Genomic DNA, 19,008 nt, shown 5'->3' with positions numbered 1-19,008 from the left:
CTTCATGCACTAATGATCATTACTGGTAGAACTGATAACAAATGGCCAAAGAGGAGTGAGAATTCCTGAGGAAGTTGCTGAGAACGTGTTGTTGCTTCTGGTACAGGAAGGAGTGCTAGTCACTAACAATTGTAACATCCTTTTTTTTTTTTCCTTACAGCTGGTGAAAAATTAAAAAATAGTGGGCATATTGTACTAGCTCAGGGGACTAATCTTCCTGAATGTGCAAAATGTGTACCAAAATCTTCATGTTGTTAAGAGCTACAGGATATTTTCCATGTACCTGGGAGAGACTGAGCTTAAAGGTGGACTTCAAGCCCCCATAGAGGCCTCACTGAGATTGGTACATTGCATGTAGGAAAATTATGAATACTTAGGAATGCTTTACACTGACCTGCTAACAGCAGCTTCAGTAAACCGCACACTCTTACTGAAGTTAGAACATGATCACCTCTAACATTTGGCACCTTCCTTACTACGCTCACTCATGCAAAACCGTAGCCGTACTGGGATGTGGCTGATTCTGATCCATTCATTGAAAAGCCGCCTGTAAATTTCAGCTTCTTGCCAACCAGTCACAATGTCTGTTTACATTGCCATATTTTTCTAAGTGCAGTAACTTTATTGCATAAAACCATCATTACTAGAACTTATTATAATAAAGAGCATACTGGGTGAGAAAATGTCTTAGGTCAAATTCCTCTGGGGAAAAGCAGTGTTCTGCAGTTTTCATGCTACCTGGAGAAAATAAATAGAGGCTTATTTGAAACACAGACTTACTGTGTTTCTCACAAGTTTTCTGATGAATAGAATCAAAACCACAGTGTTTGCAATCTCTTTTGTTGACTTATGGATTCTTTACCACTTACTGGTAGCAGATCACAAATGTAATTCTGCAGTCAGTATTGGTCATTTGGGTATCTTTTCATTTTTTTCTCTGAATTGTTTGTGTAAGAATAATAAAACAATGGCTTTATCTGTGTGGAAAAAAAAAAGGGAGTGATTTTGCAAGTCAAGAGGAGTCTATGTACTTCATTAAGGTTGGCCACATAAACCTAGAAAATACATGAACGCCTTTGTCTTTTTTGTGATGCCACAACTTTAATAACTATCCTTCTGTAGTCTTTACTGCTCCAGAAATGTGTACATCCCTGTTTCATAATTATTTGTGCTGGTTCCATTCCTGAGCTCTGGGACATTTGATTCTTTGTTTTGTCTTGTTTTGTTTTGTTTTCAAAAGCCAGTGCCTTTTTATTAAATGGAATAAATGACATTTTGATTCCTTATCGGTATAGGACTTCTCACAGCAAATCGGTCTGTCCTTAATTATAAGCAGTTTATCTAGTTGTCTGAAATCTTCTATCAGTTAACAATTTTTTACTAAGGAGACTCATATAATTAAAACTATGTTGTCCTGTTGCCTTGAGCACTTACTCTTCATTCCTGCGGTACCATTTTACTGAACTAGGAAAGTTAAATTTCCTTCATCTGTCATTCTGATCTATCCTTGAAATAAACACATGCAAGCATCAGATCATGTGAATAGCTGTCCAGTATACCTATTACATCTCAAAAAATATCCTTCCCTTAATAAACGAAGCTGAGCTGCCCTTGGCATGTTATAGGGGAGAGAAGTTTTGACTTGTTTGAACTTCATGTAACAGGAAAGCCTGATCAGACAGGCTAAAGGACCAGTGGCTACAATCGCTCTCTGGTTATGCAAAGTATCTAGCTTCAGCATTTACATAACTAATATACCTTCTTTAATGAATAACTTGCTTATCTGAGGAATTTTATTTTTGAGTGCTCTGAAGATGTTGAATGAACTATGCATTGTTATCACTATTATGCCCTGCACTATGCTCAGATATATCCTTTTGTCAGCCTGGATTTGATTGTGTAATTATTTCTCTGGTTGCAAGCTATATTCCAAGAATCTTCCTGCTTTGGTCAATTGGCAAACTATTTTTATCATTTTTTTGAAATATAATAGTTCTGTCTATATTCATCTCCACAGGACAGCATTTCACTGTGAGACATAGTGTTATATATGTACATTATGTATTTATAGTACGATAATACCTACGGGCTGTAATAAAGATTAGAAGCTGTCCCTGGCAAAGAGTCAGAAGGAGTAAAGCTCCACCCAGAGTCACCTTGGCATTCCACCTAGTACTCCCCAATGGCTCTAACCAGGTATGCACTAACTTACAGGGCAGACAGATGTGTTCATCCTTGTTTCACACAGCAGAATGTTACCTCAGATTTTCTGCAGGGTAAGAGTACGTATATATGCAGTTACTATGGGTCACACTCCACCTGTCCTCAAGATCAGTTTTTTTTATATACTTCCTAATATCTAGTCTAAATCTTCCCTCTGTCAGTTTAAAGCCATTCCCCTGTGTCCTATCCTACCTGCCCTTGTAAAAAATTCCTCTCCAGATTTCTTGTCAGCCCCGTTAGGTACTGGAAGCTGCTCTAAGTTCTCCCCACAGCCTTCTCTTCTCCAGGCTGAACAACCCCAGCACTCTCAGCCTGTTTTTATAGGAGAGGTGCTTCAGGCCTCTGATCATCTTTATTATTATATTTTATTATTATCATACATTTATATTATTATTATACTATAATTATTATCGTAGTAACCTGTATCAAGCCTTTTTTTCTCCACATCCTTTTCTATACCCTTTCTGTATCCTTTTCTGTATCATTTACTGTGACATAACCCTGATTCTGACATGTTACTTGACTTTTAAACTCTTCTAGTCACGTAGGGCATTGAAAAAGCAAGCAATGTTCTGTTGGTACATGAATTGCAGGTGGAAGAATGGGTCCTCCGCCCTCAATCCACTTTCCTTAAGTGTCACCTTTTCCTGTCTCAGTGCCAATCTGTAATTTAGAGTTCCCCTAAAAAGCACCTATTCTCCTCATGCTCTTTGGCTGGTGAAGAAAGGCTTTCTGTGAAGTGATCATTCGGCTTGTCCAATGGTAAAAGCAACTGCAACTTCACAAAAAAGATCCAGTCACGAGGGGCATACTCTGTTGTTGATGGAAATATGTTTTTCTTTGAGCCCATTTTCTGGGAAAACCTTTTCAGAGGTAGTGCTCCCCCACCCCACCCCCCCAGCTGGGAGTCCCTGGGATACCAACAGCCAGGGGAAATTATGTGTGTGAGCAGTTTTCACTCAGTGTTTACAGTTATGTAATATAAATAGATGTCATCATGTATTTTGCAGCTTAGTCTTTTGGTGTTTGAAAAAGATAGGGCAGCAGCTATTTTTAAGGGGAAACAGCTGTCACTTACGTTACTATGCTAAAAAACAAGCAGCTTGACCTAACTGAAAAATCCATATTTGAGAGTCTCAGACCTGTCCAAGAAACATTTGTGATTTTGCAACATGGAGGAAGCACGAGATTAGATGTACCAAGAACAGTGGGAGGAGAGCAAATAGGAGAGTTTGTGTGGGATCCAGTCCTCGGTAGGGAAGAATTGAGTCCTTTTTTGTTTGGGTAAGTGAACTTCTGTACCTCCTGCTTGATAGGTTGCATGCAATTCATAATCTTCAGGATTTTCCTTATCTGTGAGGCTCTATTGTGGGAATTAGGCAGGGGCCCTTCTAGTTGGAGTGTTCACTGGGCAAGAATTGCTGGCTGCATTAATAAATATATTGATAAATGTAGAACCGTAATGAAGCTCAGATTGCAGCTTCAGCTGCTAAGACACAATAAAGAAGGGAGCTTGCTTGAAAGAAGTTAATGTTTTTCCTTCAAAGAAAGACAACAAGACAGGGATAATAAGTGAGACAGCTTTAGCAATATTCGAAGGAGGATGTGAGACCAAGGTTTGAAGCTACGAGATTTATATTCTTTCAAAAGTAGATATGCTGTGGAATATGTTGGTGTATAAAATGTCACCTTATCACACTTGAGAAAGAAGGGACCCAGGGGAAAAAGAATAAAGATAGAGATGATGGTAGAATGGGATTTTGAAGACAAGATACAGAAAGGAGATTAGGGTGTGACACAACGCAATTATGTAAGCATCTGTCAAATAAGATTGGAAGATAAGGAAGCTATGTAGCCTGCTAGGTAAGGAGTGTGACCCAGGTGGAAACATGAACACAAAGACAAAGAAAAGGAACAGTTGAATTAGGTTTGAAGTTTGCTGTACTGAAGAAAAAAGGTTAGTGGTAAAGGAAACCAAAAAAATGAAACCAGATTAAGCAAAAAGAGGAAGCATCAAGAAGACAAAGAGGTTGTTATACTAATTCTGTTTGGCATCTTGCTGGGTAAGACTGGTATACTGGGAAATAATAAAAAAAAAAAAGGGGGAGGTGTGTGTGTGGAAGCTGGGATTTGTACAGAGAATGGAGAGAGACACGTGACTCCTCTCCCTGTTAAGAAGATTCAGGAAGCCTGTCACCAGCATGGGTGCACAGAGCAGAAAGTGGACTATATACTGAGTGATAGGAAATTCGGTGTGGATATACAACAGAAAGATTTCTTTCAACAGGGGAAAAAAGTTCATGTCGTTCCCCCGGCACATCCAGTTCTTTCTAGAACAGATCAAGATAAATTATAAAGCTGAGGAACATGCCTGAAGAGAAGGAAGCTTATTAGTTAATTCTCTGGAAAATTTTCTGATGTCTAAAGAAAGAGTGCAAAGGAACAAAAAAAGTGTGGTGAGCAATAAATAGGTCTAGCATTAGTGGTCTGAGTCTTGGTGTTGGAAAATACAGAAATAATGTGGTTCAGATGAGGTCGGATGAGACCTTGAGTCATGCAAAATAAACAACAAGTAATTTCCTTATCAATAAAAAGATAGCAGGAAAAGATGTGAAGTTTCTGTGTAGAGTGGATGTGGCTGATGTTAGGAATAATTTAAGGAATGCTCCAAATCTAAAGTAATATTCTGCCTTACATTTCAGTAAGGAAAACAGCCTGGTGCAAAATCAGGATAAATAATTGGAATCCATGCATAGAAACTTAATTAATTTTGTGCAAGGTAGAAATGAACCTTAAAAAGTGATGGCTACACAACATGAAGGAAAAAATTAACCATGCATCTTTTTGCCGATATCTCATTCATAGATTTTGTGAGACTTTCTGAGCTCTCTCTCACTTTGTCAGACTTTAGGAATGGACTTGATTCTAAAAGCTTACATTCTTGATCGTACTATACTACTTGTCCCATTAAAACATACTGTAACCTTGCATCTCTGATGCAGTAAGTCTGGAGGAGTGGGTGCTCTTCATCTTCAAATACGGAAATAACTGGCATCTCAGGTCATAGATACAAAGACAGTGATGCTTAATACCTTTTTACAATAGAGGTCACCATATAACTGTGTAATAGCAAACAATGCTTACATTTAAGAAAGGTGGAAAAGCAGACCAAACAACTTAGCTTTTATCTCATCAGGTTGGAAAGCTGTACACAAAATTCTGAAAAGAGAGTAAATAACTACAGAGGTAAATAGAAAATGGCAGGGAATGCAGTCTGATTTTATAGAAGAGAAGTTATACAAGACTGAACTAATATTCTAGTTTGATAGAAGAGCTGGTTTTTAAAGCAGGAAATGAAATAGATGTATTCTATCTGAACTTCAGTAAAGCATGCAGTTGTAGTACCAGTACGTATTTGAATTAATATCAAATGAGAAGTCATTTGCTAACATGAAAATAAGAGGTCTTTTAAAAATTGTTAAGGGAGGGGACTCAGAAGAGTTATCGGTGTGGGGAAGGTTACTGATGGAGTTCCTCAGTGGTCAGTCTGGGATTAAACTCAATTTTTGTTCCCTACAGTAATGTTGGAAAAAGGGAGTGGTGTGCTAATGAAATGTAATGGTGACTCAAAAGTTGAAAGGCACTGTCAGTAAAGAAAACAAATCATGTTGTACAAAAAGTGTTGGCTCAGCCTTACGATGAGGGTAATAAAAAACAAATTTCTTCTAACTACAGAAACTAGAAGGTCATGCAAACAGGGAGTACTCACTACTGTACTGTGGGGGTTCATAAGTAGTAAATGACAGGATGAGGAGTTGAGAAAAGTAGTGGAGCACATAGTGACTTTAAGCCAGCATTATAAAATAGCATTGGATCTACTCTAAAGGTGTGTCAGCATAAATAGTTCTAAGAGGTGAAGAAGTATTAATAGATTGTGCAAAGCACTGATGTGTCATTGAAATACCATGTCAAATTGGGTTCAGACATTAAAACTGGGAGAAGTGTAGGGAAAGGGAAGACCAGGAGAATAAGAAATCTTTCTTATAAAAGAACAAAATTTTTGATCTTTTCTAGCCTAAAAAAGAAATTTTTGAAAGGGGACATAACTATTTGGTAAAAAGTGGGAAGGTAGCAGTTGTAAGCAAGCAAGAAGGACTGAGAAGAGTTATTTAAATTAAAGAACAATATTAGCACAAAATTAAAGTGTATCAGTAAACTTAGCCTGTGACTCATTAAATTACTCAAAGTATGACTAGATTTCAGGTTCCTACACTACTACTGAGAAACGTATGGAAAGCCAAGAAAGCAGCTAAGAAATGTGATTTTCTTTAGAAGAGAGTAACTGGGATGGCTCGATTTTACCTGCCAGATTGCAGAGAACATCATCTTCCTTTCTTCCCCCTCTCCGCAACTCTGCTTTGTCTCAGTATGAGATAGTCCACACCACGGCTAATTTAAACACAGAATGTTGTTCTCAGAAGTATCTGAGATAAGTGGATTTAATCACCCGTCAGTTCTGTAAGACCATCCATGTAGGATCAGAGGAAAGGTCCATCTAGCCTACTAGCATGTTTTTGATAGTAGAAAGCTGTGGTTGCTATAGGAAACTGCTAAGAAATTGGGTGAATGTAGAGCAATTATTCTGCTGGTATATTCTCCATGTTTCCGATAGTCTGTAATTCAGAGACTTCCTAAACTGGCAGTTGTATCCGGACCATTGAGTTTATTAGTCCTTGATGAACCTATCCTCTGTGAATTTTTCTAAAACTTTTTTGAACCCTTTAATTCTTTTGGCCTTCATGACATCCTGTGGCAATGAGTTCCCCAATATAATTACGTGTTTTGTGAAAGAATTTTTCCTTTTGTTTGCATGAACTGCTTGCCCAATAAGTCTACAGTGTTGCCTAATTCATATTATGAAAAGTAGTGAGTAAATGTTCCTTAATCATCTCCTTACCATTGAAGAGTTTTTGAACTACTGTTGCAGCCCATCATTTGCTCCTTTTGTAGGGAAATGGTCCTCATCTGTGTAGTCTCGTCTCATAGGAAAGCTGCTCCATATCTTGACAGTGGTTTCTTCTGACCATCTGAACTTCCTCTGATTCTACTATATTTAAATGACCAAGTTCTCTTACTTTTGAGCTAAAATTTACAACAAACTGACTATTTGAAACCAACTGTTCATGCATCGCTTTTAATTGGCTTGTCCAATTGAGGAGTCCTTTTTCAAAACTGGCTACAGGGTGTTGTCATTTCTATAGCAACCTTATTTCTCAGCTTGCAATCTAAAAAAAAAAAATATACTCAGACTGTCTACAGTGCCAGCATATTTGTGAGTATGATTTATCTGCCCAGTCATCCCTGGTATATAGCAATTAGATAGTCATGCCCAAGTCCCCCCAGGCTCCCCTTATGTGCATCAGGTAGAAAAAAGGCATTTAACAGTACAGTTTCTTCCTCTACTCTGAAATTATCTAAGCAAAGTCACATAAATTACCTTCAGAATTCAGTTTCTGTCCATATACAAAAATGTAAAGAAGCCCAGAGCGAATAGCTGATGTTTATTTGTTTATCTTTAGATATAAAAAAAAAATCAGTGATATGAAACCAATCCCTGAGTGATTGATTAGATTTGTCATCTTCTCAATCTTGTTTTTTCCACTTCCTTCAGGAAATCAAAGTATTTCAGAAATGAACTCTTTTGATTTTAGGGACATAAAGTAAATTTATTAAAAAGACTCCAAAAATGTGAAAGAATAAGTATGATTCTACTACAAAATAGAGCAGTAACAAAAAAAAAGTGTCAAATTTCAGCCAGTGTACTGTCATACTGTGTACTATTCAGCTATTTGCTAAACACAACGTCAACAGGCTTAAGCAGATCCTGGTTTAGTATCTTAATGTGCTGCACTCAGGAAGACATACTGCATTCAGTAAGAAAGATAATCTATTTTCAAAAATGAAATAGTGGGTTGAATATGCCAATAAAATGATCACTTTTCACATCAGATCTATTTCTCTGAAATATAAATACTTCCTATAGTATGTTAGCACCCGGTAGCAGCAGAGCTGATGAATTAAATGTGAATTAAGTGTGCATGATTACCTCAGGACTGTACATTCTAAGAACTTTGTGAATTTAGCAGGTAGGTGAAAAAGTGGTAAGTAGAGAATGAAGCCACTTCTTTGCTTTCACTGGTTTGAATCCCTTTTTTCAGAGACGCTCTTCCCTTCTTTTTTGAACATTCATTTGAAACCTTTGCAGTGTGCCAGTATAAAAAAAAAATATTATGGAACATTTACACAATAAGCCAGTCACCCATCCTGTCATTTTCCATATCCCCATTGTAATTATTTAAAATCCTTATGCTTGAAGACGAGTTTTTCTCCCTCCCAACCCAAATTCTATTTTCGGAGTAGACTTGTAATTGTGTGTTTGTTAATATAGCTGTCTGTTGCCATGAACAAAGTGAGGTCACCAATTTTCTGTTACAGCTTTGCCGCAGAGTTAAGGACTGTAAAACAGCTACTTGAATGCACCATTTTTTTTGTTTTATATTGTTTTATTTTGTTCTCCTATGAATCCAAACAATATTTAGGGTAAATAACTGACATGAACTAACATTTTGATAATCTGGAGTTATTCCTAGTGTTACAGTTTGTATTTGTATGTGACTTTTGTATTTAATATTCAATGCTCAGAAATTCTCCATTTAAGACTTGGCAAGAATTTTCCTGGAAGCAAATTGAGAATTAATGTGTATGAAACATTTTTTAAATGTCTTATTTATCTATCTCAGTATTTGCTAAGAAAACATTCATATGATTACAGATTGTGTTATAGTGTAGCATCCAGTGTTCAAAATGTTTATATTTTTGATTTATATTTATGCACTTTCAAAACCTTAGTACAGTCTATACAGATCACTGTAATTAATTTTATTAATTTACCATCAGTGCTAAGGTTTATACTGCCATTCTTCTAATTCTGGTATTTTTGACCATCTGTCTTAAACTCGTAGAATATTTTTTAATAATTTGTATGTCCCAGAATGGATGAATGATTTTAAAACATGAGACAGATTTATAACCATAATGGCTACCTTGAAGTTAGCAAGTTATGGCAGTATGTCTGTGACAATTCAGAGCAGTCAAAGGTTGGGCTCAGAACGTTATAATCTTCAGTACCTTACATCCTTAATAAACACATTATTTATAACTTGAAACTAACAGTTTCAACAAGGCTAAAGATTAACATGAAGTCACCAACAGGAGCATGGAGAGAAAAAGAGATTTGTAATATGTAATGATATTTTTTTTGGAAAGGCTATTTCAGGCATTCCTGCCCTAAAACCAACAGCATTAAAAACCATGAAAAAATATGTATAATTCATACCAGATGTATTTTGTTGATTTCTGTCATGATGAGATTTCTCTATTGCTTTAGAGTAGATATTTGTTCAGAAGTCACATCACACATCTTTTGGTTTTGCCATAGAATGACTTCCACTTTATGTGATAATAATGTGAAAAAAAAAATGTTTGTTCCATGCTGAGCAAAAAGACAGTTTTGCCTTAGGATAGAGGTACCTCACCCTAATCACCCTCTAAGGAGGGAAAAAAGAAGATTTAAATATAAATGTTTCTAAAAAGAACAGTACAAAATTAATGAACTATGTGGAGACAAGTTTTGCCAAGTTATTTAGTTTCTGTGAATGTATAAAAACACATCTGCATTTTGTCAAGATATCAGAAAAGCTGGACTAAGCAATCCCGGTACTGCTGAATGGAGAATTCAGCAATTCAAGTGTCCCAGGGCAAAAACTGAAACACACAAAAGTTGAAACTATGACTTTGCACGCATTGGGAAGTATGATGTTAATCTGAGTGTATTTGCTGCTGTCTTTCTCTTATCTCAACAGGCTACTTCTGCCTTTGCAGAAGCCACAGCTTCACTCACTGCATAGAGAATTCCAACTCTTTCCTCCCTGGTTTCAGTATAGACATAAGCTGCATTACCCACATTACAACTGAAAATAAAAATCGAGCTGGGAAATCTTACAGAGTGGTCTGAAATTTAGCAGATCACAGTGACAGCTTTTTAATTATGTATCAACTCAGGAAATGATTCCTGCTGAAGATTTTGCTTAAGCATATTTGAACACATGCTTGATTTTAAGTATTTGTCCAGGAGATTTTAAAAATCAGTACCTTGTTTTCTGACTGAATAGGTTGTTTGGTTTTGTTCCCACAAACTTTACAGTGTTACCAGGTGAGGCAAACTCCACCATTCTGTGCCAGCTCACTCTCCAGTTAGAATTGTGTACTACGATGACTCTGGAAAATATTGATAATGTATCACCAGGAAGAAATATTTACTATTAACACTGTTCTCTTTGGTAGCGTCTCTTTACTGGCGTATGATTCTGTCAAACAAGCGTGCAGAGCATTGGGTTGTAAATTAAGAAGGAGGGATTCAGTAGAGTCAAGCCTTTAACTCATTGTATGATGATGACCAGGACACTGACAAGTCCCCTGGCTTAAAATTAATGGGGTTGTCAGTTTTAAAGTGATTTAAAAATTATAAATGGAAAATTCCATATAGGGACATAGTAGTCATGAATTTGGTTTGTTGTCCTGTTTGATAGCCAGGACACCAGAATGAACAAATGCTTCAGATTTGCTTGTCATTTACAAACATCTTCACGGCCTGACAGAAAACAAAACACATTATTATCATTATCTGGTATTTTTACAATGCATAAAGTGTACTTGCATTTAAAAAAGCCAATGCCTTTTATTAATACACAATAAATACACCTGCACAGAAGCTGGTAAGTCTTTCACAGGTATGAATAATAATCTTAAAGCCATTTAGAATAGGTGTAAAGCTCATAGCTATATGCCTGATGCTTGTTTCCTCATTAGCAGAGATGATTTGAAAGGCAGATGTTCTTCTTGAAAATCTGTGATACACCTCTAAGCTCCCATATTGTTTGTACCTACAGAAGAAATTAGAACTTCCTCCTATTGTCTTTGTCGTATGTCCCATCGTCCCTAACTGACGCATATTGTATAGTCTACTCATTTCAAACAAGGTTATGGCGTTTTCAAGATGAAACTGTTTCTAAAACTAAAAAATGGCTGAAATCCAAAGATTATTATCGCCTCATCCATTCCTTGCAATGTTGCATGAGAGAATTTTCCATATCCCAGGCACACTTTCCGTGGTCTTTTCTTTGATTTCACACTAGAAAAAGATGTTATTGTGGCACTTTGTTATGATTACCTTTAAATTTTTTTTTTTTTTTTTAAAGGGAGTTGTTATTCAATGGCTATGATGATTTGAATGTTTGTAAGTATCATTAGGGCTGAAAATCTTATATATTATATTCTGATTTTGGTGTTCAAAGACATCACATGAGAAAATAATTATGTAAAGTTTGGGATGAAGACAGGGAATGTCCCAGCTTTTTACTTAAGAAATCAATTTTTTAACAGACCATGTATAGCAAAGTTGAAGGGAAATTCCTAGCTAACTTTACTCTAACCATTTCAATTCAACTCTTAGTTTACCACAAAGAAAATATTTTCTTTTTAAAAATAATTGTGCTAATTGTCAGGAAACATAAATATTTGGGTGCATAGCAAATTTTACAAGTAGGTCAAATGAGAATGAAAAGGCCAGATGTATACAGAATTGCTAAGTTTTTGATTGATGGTCATTCAGGCATTCTCTCTACCTTCGTAACAATACCAAAATAAGAATGGTAAAAAACAATTGAGATTGACGTATTTTATACTGAAGGGCAGTAGCTTTTTTATGAACCATAGAATTAATCAATGGAGTCTATTGCCATAGCTGTCCCGGAATACAGTATACTGTTTTTTCTCAAAACTGGATTAGACATTTATTGATGTATAAAATAATGTTTGCAATTACATTATATCTGCAGGATAAAAATTATCACAGTTACAACCTTTATTTTTTAGATCATCAACCAATCACAAATTCAATAATTCCAGGAGTTATGCAAGAAGGAACTTAGTTTGGGGACGTACTACTCCATATTTATCAATAATGCAGTTTTATGGACTTTTCTCTTTGATATCATAAAATAGAAAAAGGGATCACACAGCACTATTATGAATGTGTAGACCTCGAGTTGTTTTGTTTTTTAATTCTCTTCCTCTTTTCATGGACTATATAGTGTATATATTATATCATCTTCAGTTTGTGGTGGGTATATTCCACGTACTGCTGATAGGAATAACACATACACACATTTGTGAGAACATCTTATCTGAGTACTGGAGTAGGTTGCTGAGGTAGGTTGCAGAGTCTACCTGTTTAGAGATATTCAAAATGCATCAAGACATGGTCTTGGGCAACTGGCTTTAGGTGGCTCTGCTTGAGCAGGAGAGTTGGACATCGTGATCTCCAGAGGTCCCTTCCAACCTCAACCATTGTGTGACTCTGTAACTCTGTAAGACAAGTAGTCCAGTAGTTCTAATGTCTGAAATTCTAACTAGTAGTGACAGTGGCTTTGTTTCTCCTCTACAGCTGTTTTCTTCAGTCTAGCTCTAACCAACTTTTGCTTGCCACAGGTTTAGCTGATGTATACTTGCCGTGCAAAAAAATCACCTTGAAAGGATTTCAAAATGAAGAACTGTATTTATGGTTGGGAAACAGTTTGGGATTTTTTCCCAAGATTTAGAGATGTTAAGTCTAATGAAAAGAAGGAATCATGTTTAAATTTGTGTTATCCACTCTTAATTTAATTGTATTCTCCACTCCTTTTCAGGGTGCGCAATGATTTTGATGTGCTTACAAACCGGTTGATTGGCAGCCATGGCTATTGCACTCAGGTAGGTTAAGCATGTGGTCTTTGGGGGTGTCATACACCTCTGCTTGCAGAACTGTGAACTGGCCTCTGGAAAGAGATGGCATTTCTTATTTTAAGTTTCTTATGCTTTTTGTTTTTCCCCATAATGTCAAGCACCTTCATCCTTTATTCTTTTTTCTTTTTTGAGTTTTGGCATATCGTTGGCTTTGCTTTGAGAACCTCTGCTTTTTGGCATGGTTTTCTGGTGTGTGTGTGTCTGTGCCTATATGTGCATGTGCTCATACTCCTCTCATCCACCTCTTTTGTACTCCTTAGTTGATTTCAGTGCTGAGATACCACTGAGACTGCAAACTGTGTTTCCTCCCTGCCATTTCAGAAAGGTGACTGAGGTTGCATGCCTGTTAGTACAGCTCCTCTGTAAATGGTCATTTCCCAGCTTGCTGAGCTGATGCTGACTGAAGCTAACTTGTACTTCAAACTGGAGACAATGACTTATTATAGGTGTGTCTAAAAGACGTGTGGTGCATGTTTTTCTCTTCTACTGTTGCTAAAAGACTTTTAGACTGTGGCTACACAGTCATTTGTCAAGAAGGTGGTGGAACATCACTGGCAGATTAGATGTCCTAAAAACACCAGTAAGAACCTATAAACTTTGGGGTGTCCTTCAGGAGAAACATGGAGCTATAAATGTGTGCAGTATTTTAAAGTCATACATCAAGTCCAAACTGGCAATACCAGTGTTATTCATGTCTTTGGGCATGGTAATTTGAACTATTTTTTCTGGAAACATTCTTGTTGTTTTCCATCATGTTTCTTGACATATGTTATTTATTAATAGTCAGCTTGTTCATTGCTGTAGCACATTCTGCTGCTAGATGTTGTTACATGCTGTTACATCCTAGCAGGCCCTTGTAGGATCTTACGCTAAGCAAAATGTCTAGATCTCTGTTCCTTAAACTTTACACACACTTGCAAGGGCACATGCACACCCCCCCCACCCTCTCACACGTATTTAGACACTGACACACTTGTACTTCTAGTTCAATTGGAGAAGAAGTAATCAACAATCCGCTGTAGTAAGTATGTTAGTGATACGGAGCAGATGTGAAGCCATATGGGTGACTGTCTTACTGAATGAAACTTAAGTTCATCCAAAAATAATCAGTGAGAAAGAAAGAATCTTTTAATGCATCTTCTCGAACATAGCAAATGCATCATTAAGCACATGCAGAAATATCAGATAGTACTGTATAGGCTATTAATTTACATCATTCATTCTGTGGCTGTAATTGTAGAGCAAAAGGGACACCAAAATGTTTGAAGTTTTTAGAAAAACAATACTCACAAGGTTGAGAGCAGTTTGCATCTGGAAGATGAACATTGAAAACTCTGCTAATATTTTCTCATATTACTTTGGGAGTAGACTTTACCTAAAATTTCTGAAAAAAAAAAAAAGTATAAGCAATCCTAATCCTTACCCTAAATTTAAAACCACCACATAAATTAAGGGTCTGGTGCATGTGTAACTATTCGTCCTCAATTAATCTTCTACTGATATCTGGTAGAGACAAGATGTTTACTGGGATTTGCTTATTTGTTTGTTTTTCAACATGTCGCAAACAGGAATTGGTGAACCTGCTTTTGACTGGCAAAGCTGTGTCCAATGTTTTCAACAATGTGATAGAGCTGGACTCTGGAAATGGCAATATCACAATTTTGAAAGGTATCACAAGCCGCAGTGATATTGGTTTGCTGTCGCTCTTCGAGCACTATGATGTTTGTCAGGTATGCTTTCTAGTATTTTGATTTTAATTAAAAGTGAAACAATTACATTTTAAATTAGCTTGGAGTGAGTGTAGCAGCTAAGAAATTATGGGCTTGATTCAGTTGTTCACTCGGAGGCATCTAGTGCTGTTTTAGAGCGTGGTCATGCTTCTGCATGCAGGTTCTGTGTTACTACTGCCACCCCTTGGTAAATGACTTGAGTGGTGCACAGCTTCTCAAATCGTACATGCCTGTATCATTTTTTAACTGATCTCCTGAAGAAAGAGTCAGCTTAAACTAACACTGCTAGTTAAGTGGCTGCCATAGAGATCTGTATAGGTGAACTAGGAACTGCTCAGTGCAGTCTGTGGAGCTGAAAGCTGTTCAGCTGACTAAACATAATTGTGTGCTCTAGGCTGAGCTGAACAAGCTCCCTTGACTGTATTCTCTAGATCTCCACTGATTATAGTGGAGTTGAGACACCCAGCTCACATTTGGGCACCAATGTCTTAGTCATGTGTATGTAAGCAGCTGAATATCAAGCAGAAACTCACCCTAAGTATTTAGTTTTCCACAAGTTCCTGTGTCATAGGGAGCCAGATTGATTGAATTCTCTACTCTGTGCTGTAATGGTGGTCATATTGTATTAGCAGTTAAAAAGAAAAGGGTAGGGGGCAATTAAAATATGTGTCTATATAATGGGAATTGTCTTTTTAACATGTCTTTGAAATTAGTATTTTAATTATAGTCATAATGAAAATTAAAAGGTAGATTAAAAATTGAAAATATTGACAGCCATTAATTTACCTCTGGAAAAACTTGTGTGAGGATTTCAATGGTTCTCCATCAACAGACATTGTCATCAAGATTGACATCTTTCCAAAAGGCATGTTCTTAAACAGGCAGTCTTGTGTTTGATGCAAGGATATTATTTGAACTTCTTGCTTGTGTTAGATGCTAGATTAGATAATTGTAACAGTCCCATCTGGATTTGCAGTCGGTGCCTCTATAAAAATTTGAAAGTGATTAGCAAAGAATTTGTTTGTACTGATCTAATATAAATGTGTGACTGAAAACAAAGCTTGATTTTAACTATTTTCCATATGGCTAAAGTCAGTTATGCTTTTCTACTACTGACAAATTATAATTTTTGTTATTCTTAACTACTGCAGTCCTTTACATTATTCACAAGATTATAACAAGGCTTAAATAGCAAGTCAAGATAGCATATCAGTGTATCCAAATCAGATTAATTCAGAACATACTGGACTAAAAATAAATTAGCTTCTGTGTCTAGTTCAAGCTCTTTGTCCTTTTCTATAAACAATGTAACATTTAAAACCTCAAAAAAATGGTTATGCACCACGGTAGCATTTTTTCCATTTTCTTGTGAGGAAAATGACATCTAAGTAGCAAAATGGTAAGTTAGGTCACTGCAGGCAAGAGCTATTTCTTTCCCATTTTCCCTCTAAAAATAAAATAAAAAGTTACTCAGAGAATCAGACACCATCTTCCACTTATTCTGCTAATTATACAGTGGAGAGGGTCTGTTTCTTCTACTACTGTGCTCTTGCACGGGAGCTGGACTCGCAAGCAGTGTTCTGTTTTCCAAGCCAGTGACTCTTAATCTATTACAGAAACTCCAGTAGATGTAGTTTCCTTTTTTTTTTCCCCCCAGTCTACATTAGTTAGGCATCTGCTGCAAACTGTCTTGCTTTTTGTTAAGAACATCTGTGAGTTCTCTGCATTTCAGTTCGTATGCCTCAGTTTATGCTGCAGTGCAGCCTTGGGACTAGGACTGAAGTCAGATTCTGGTGGCCTTTGGCCTCAAGTCAGGGTTGTCTCCACTGTGGCTTCAGCATGAGGGGCCAGATTCTGCTTTCTGTTACAAAGATATAAGTTTAGAACAATTTAGAAAAAATAAATGTCACTGACAGTTTGCAGTAGTGGAACTGAGAATAGCATTTGGCTGTAAGTCTTTCAAACTGAGTCTTTTCTTCCTTTCAGTGTTTTGGTAAGTTGATTCAGCATCCAGTTACATTGTGGCTCTGAGGATGGTAACAGAAGCCAGTAGTGGAAAAGGATTGTCATTTTTGTTTGTTGGGCTTTTTTTGTTTTGGTTGGGGTTTTTTTGTTTCCAGGAGTAAGAAAATCCTGAACATGATATATGGTGAATCATAGACATTAGAGTTGGAAAACTCCCTTTAGGTCATATCCAGCCAACCTCTCAGGGGATAATTCAGGGTATTTTTATGTCCTGTTATATAGTAGGCTTTCCTTAAAAAATCTGTATTCATGAAGTTCCAGCCTTTCTGTTTAGATGTCCATTTTTTAGTTGATTGTTGTACATATAACTGTGACCTTTCTTACCTTTTTTCTTACACATCTCTACTTTAAAATATGAGAAAGTGCAAATACAGATTTGCATGTACCTGCAAATACAGAGATTTTAATATCTACTATGCAGCTTGTGCTTTAGATATAGTAATATTAAATCTGACTGTTCATTTACTTAGTTTCCTCTGATTATCATTCTTACTTCTAATCCAGCTTGCCCCCTAAACAATTCATCCCCATCCGCTAGACATTTGCAAGCTGATGTAACAGTTCCTCCCTTTTTCATCAGCACATCCTGTCCACCACTTATTCTTATTGCTCTGTTCTAGATTTCTTCCAATTTACAAACACATTTAGGAAGAGATATGCAAGATTACAGGCTAGATTCAGTAAATCTGCATGGAGAAAGATTTCTATACCTTTTTATCTCGCTTGTCCAATACATGGAGTATTTGTATATAATCCATAATTTCCTTGGTATGTCTTCTGAGTTGAAAATATCATGAGGGCATGAGAACTGAATTAATCCTTATGTCAAACTTTGGCAGTAGCGCAAGTCAAAACAGAACGATCAGCCCCTTTTTCTCCAGTGATTGCCTGAAGAAGCCCTCTGTCGCTGATCTTTTAGTCCCTTTCAGTGGATCATGCTGGATGTGTCATCTTTGCTGATTAGAAAAATGTGTGCTTCATGTAATTTGTTTGGAACTGTTATATCTAATCATCACTGCTAACATATCACCATACTCAATATGTTTTTTGTAATGTAATTACTTGTTGCAAGTTTTTTCACAGTGACGAATGGATTTATTCAATCTGTTCTATCTGCAAACGTTTAGTTCTGTATTTGAATGCAAAAAAGCTAAAAGTCCAATTCTGTTACTTTTTGGTAGGCAAGTTATACATCTTTGGATTTCTTTTGTTTGTACTAAGCCCATATTTAAGCTATATTATTTCCATCTGATCTTATACATTTAACTAAGATGCTTAAATTCAGATTTTTGTTTCCTAGGATTTCTTTATAGCTCCGAAAGCAATAGAAACATTTCCAAAATCTGGTCAGTCCACATAAAATTGGTGCAGTTTTTCCTCTGTTTGCTGGAGTGCAGCATGCAGCAGTTCAGCAGTAGTCTCAGAGAAGTCGCGTTGTTTCTGCAGCAGGGACAAGACCTCAGAGAAAGGGGTGAGGCACAGAAGTGGCCATGGCCAATTATAGTAGTTGCGAGTGAGAAAGTCCCTGCATTTGGGTCAGAGTCTTTGGCTTAAATGTCACATTAAAATTGCAGGTGAAAAAACCTGGAATGATGAAAGTTTTCAAAACTTACTGTGATGTTAAAAATAGAAGCAGATGGAAACACATGCTACTTATATTTATACCAGATCACTTAAGAGACTAACAGTGACAAAAGGGAAAAATAATCTGCATTCTCATCCGAAAAATTTAGAAGATACTATTCTTTTAATTGTTAATGATGATAATAATGGTAATAATATCTAGCATTTATATGTCATTTTGTATGAATAGATCTGTGCTTCACAAAAGAGGCAAGTATAATTACCATTTTACAGGGGGGTAACTGACAAACAAAAGTCAAAATGTTTATCCCAGCAAGTCATCCAATAAGCTAGTGGCTAAACTGGGAAGAGAATACAGGTCTTCTGAATCTCTTATTCTGAAGTAAGTAGGGTACTGGCTGATGAATTTGGCTGTCCTTCTGAAATGCTTTTTGAAATCACTTTAGGTATATGCTGTTGTACGTGAAGTAGTGGAAGTATTCAAGGTTACTTTTGAACCTTAACACTGATTCTTCTTTGTCTTCACTGATTCTCTCCTGCTTTC

At 36.6% G+C, this 19,008-nt stretch overlaps 1 protein-coding gene across 3 annotated transcripts in view; it reads left to right on the top strand.

Annotated features, from left to right (window-relative positions):
- Positions 1-19,008, top strand: part of MINDY4 (MINDY lysine 48 deubiquitinase 4) — a 74,331-nt gene that overhangs the window by 35,490 nt on the left and 19,833 nt on the right. For 2 of the 3 annotated variants that reach the window (XM_030490908.1, XM_030490900.1), the window contains exons 14-15: positions 13,029-13,092; positions 14,694-14,855. In XM_030490908.1, coding sequence (XP_030346768.1) covers positions 13,029-13,092; positions 14,694-14,855 — 226 coding nt within the window. The remainder of the gene's footprint in view (positions 1-13,028; positions 13,093-14,693; positions 14,856-19,008) is intronic. The other variant, XR_003992072.1, reaches the window with a different exon arrangement.

The sequence above is a fragment of the Strigops habroptila genome, chromosome 1 (genome assembly GCF_004027225.2).
Source record: "Strigops habroptila isolate Jane chromosome 1, bStrHab1.2.pri, whole genome shotgun sequence".
Classification (NCBI taxonomy): Eukaryota; Metazoa; Chordata; class Aves; order Psittaciformes; family Psittacidae; genus Strigops; species Strigops habroptila.
Note: the sequence above shows the minus strand (reverse complement) of the source record. Positions and strands in the feature narration are given on the sequence as shown.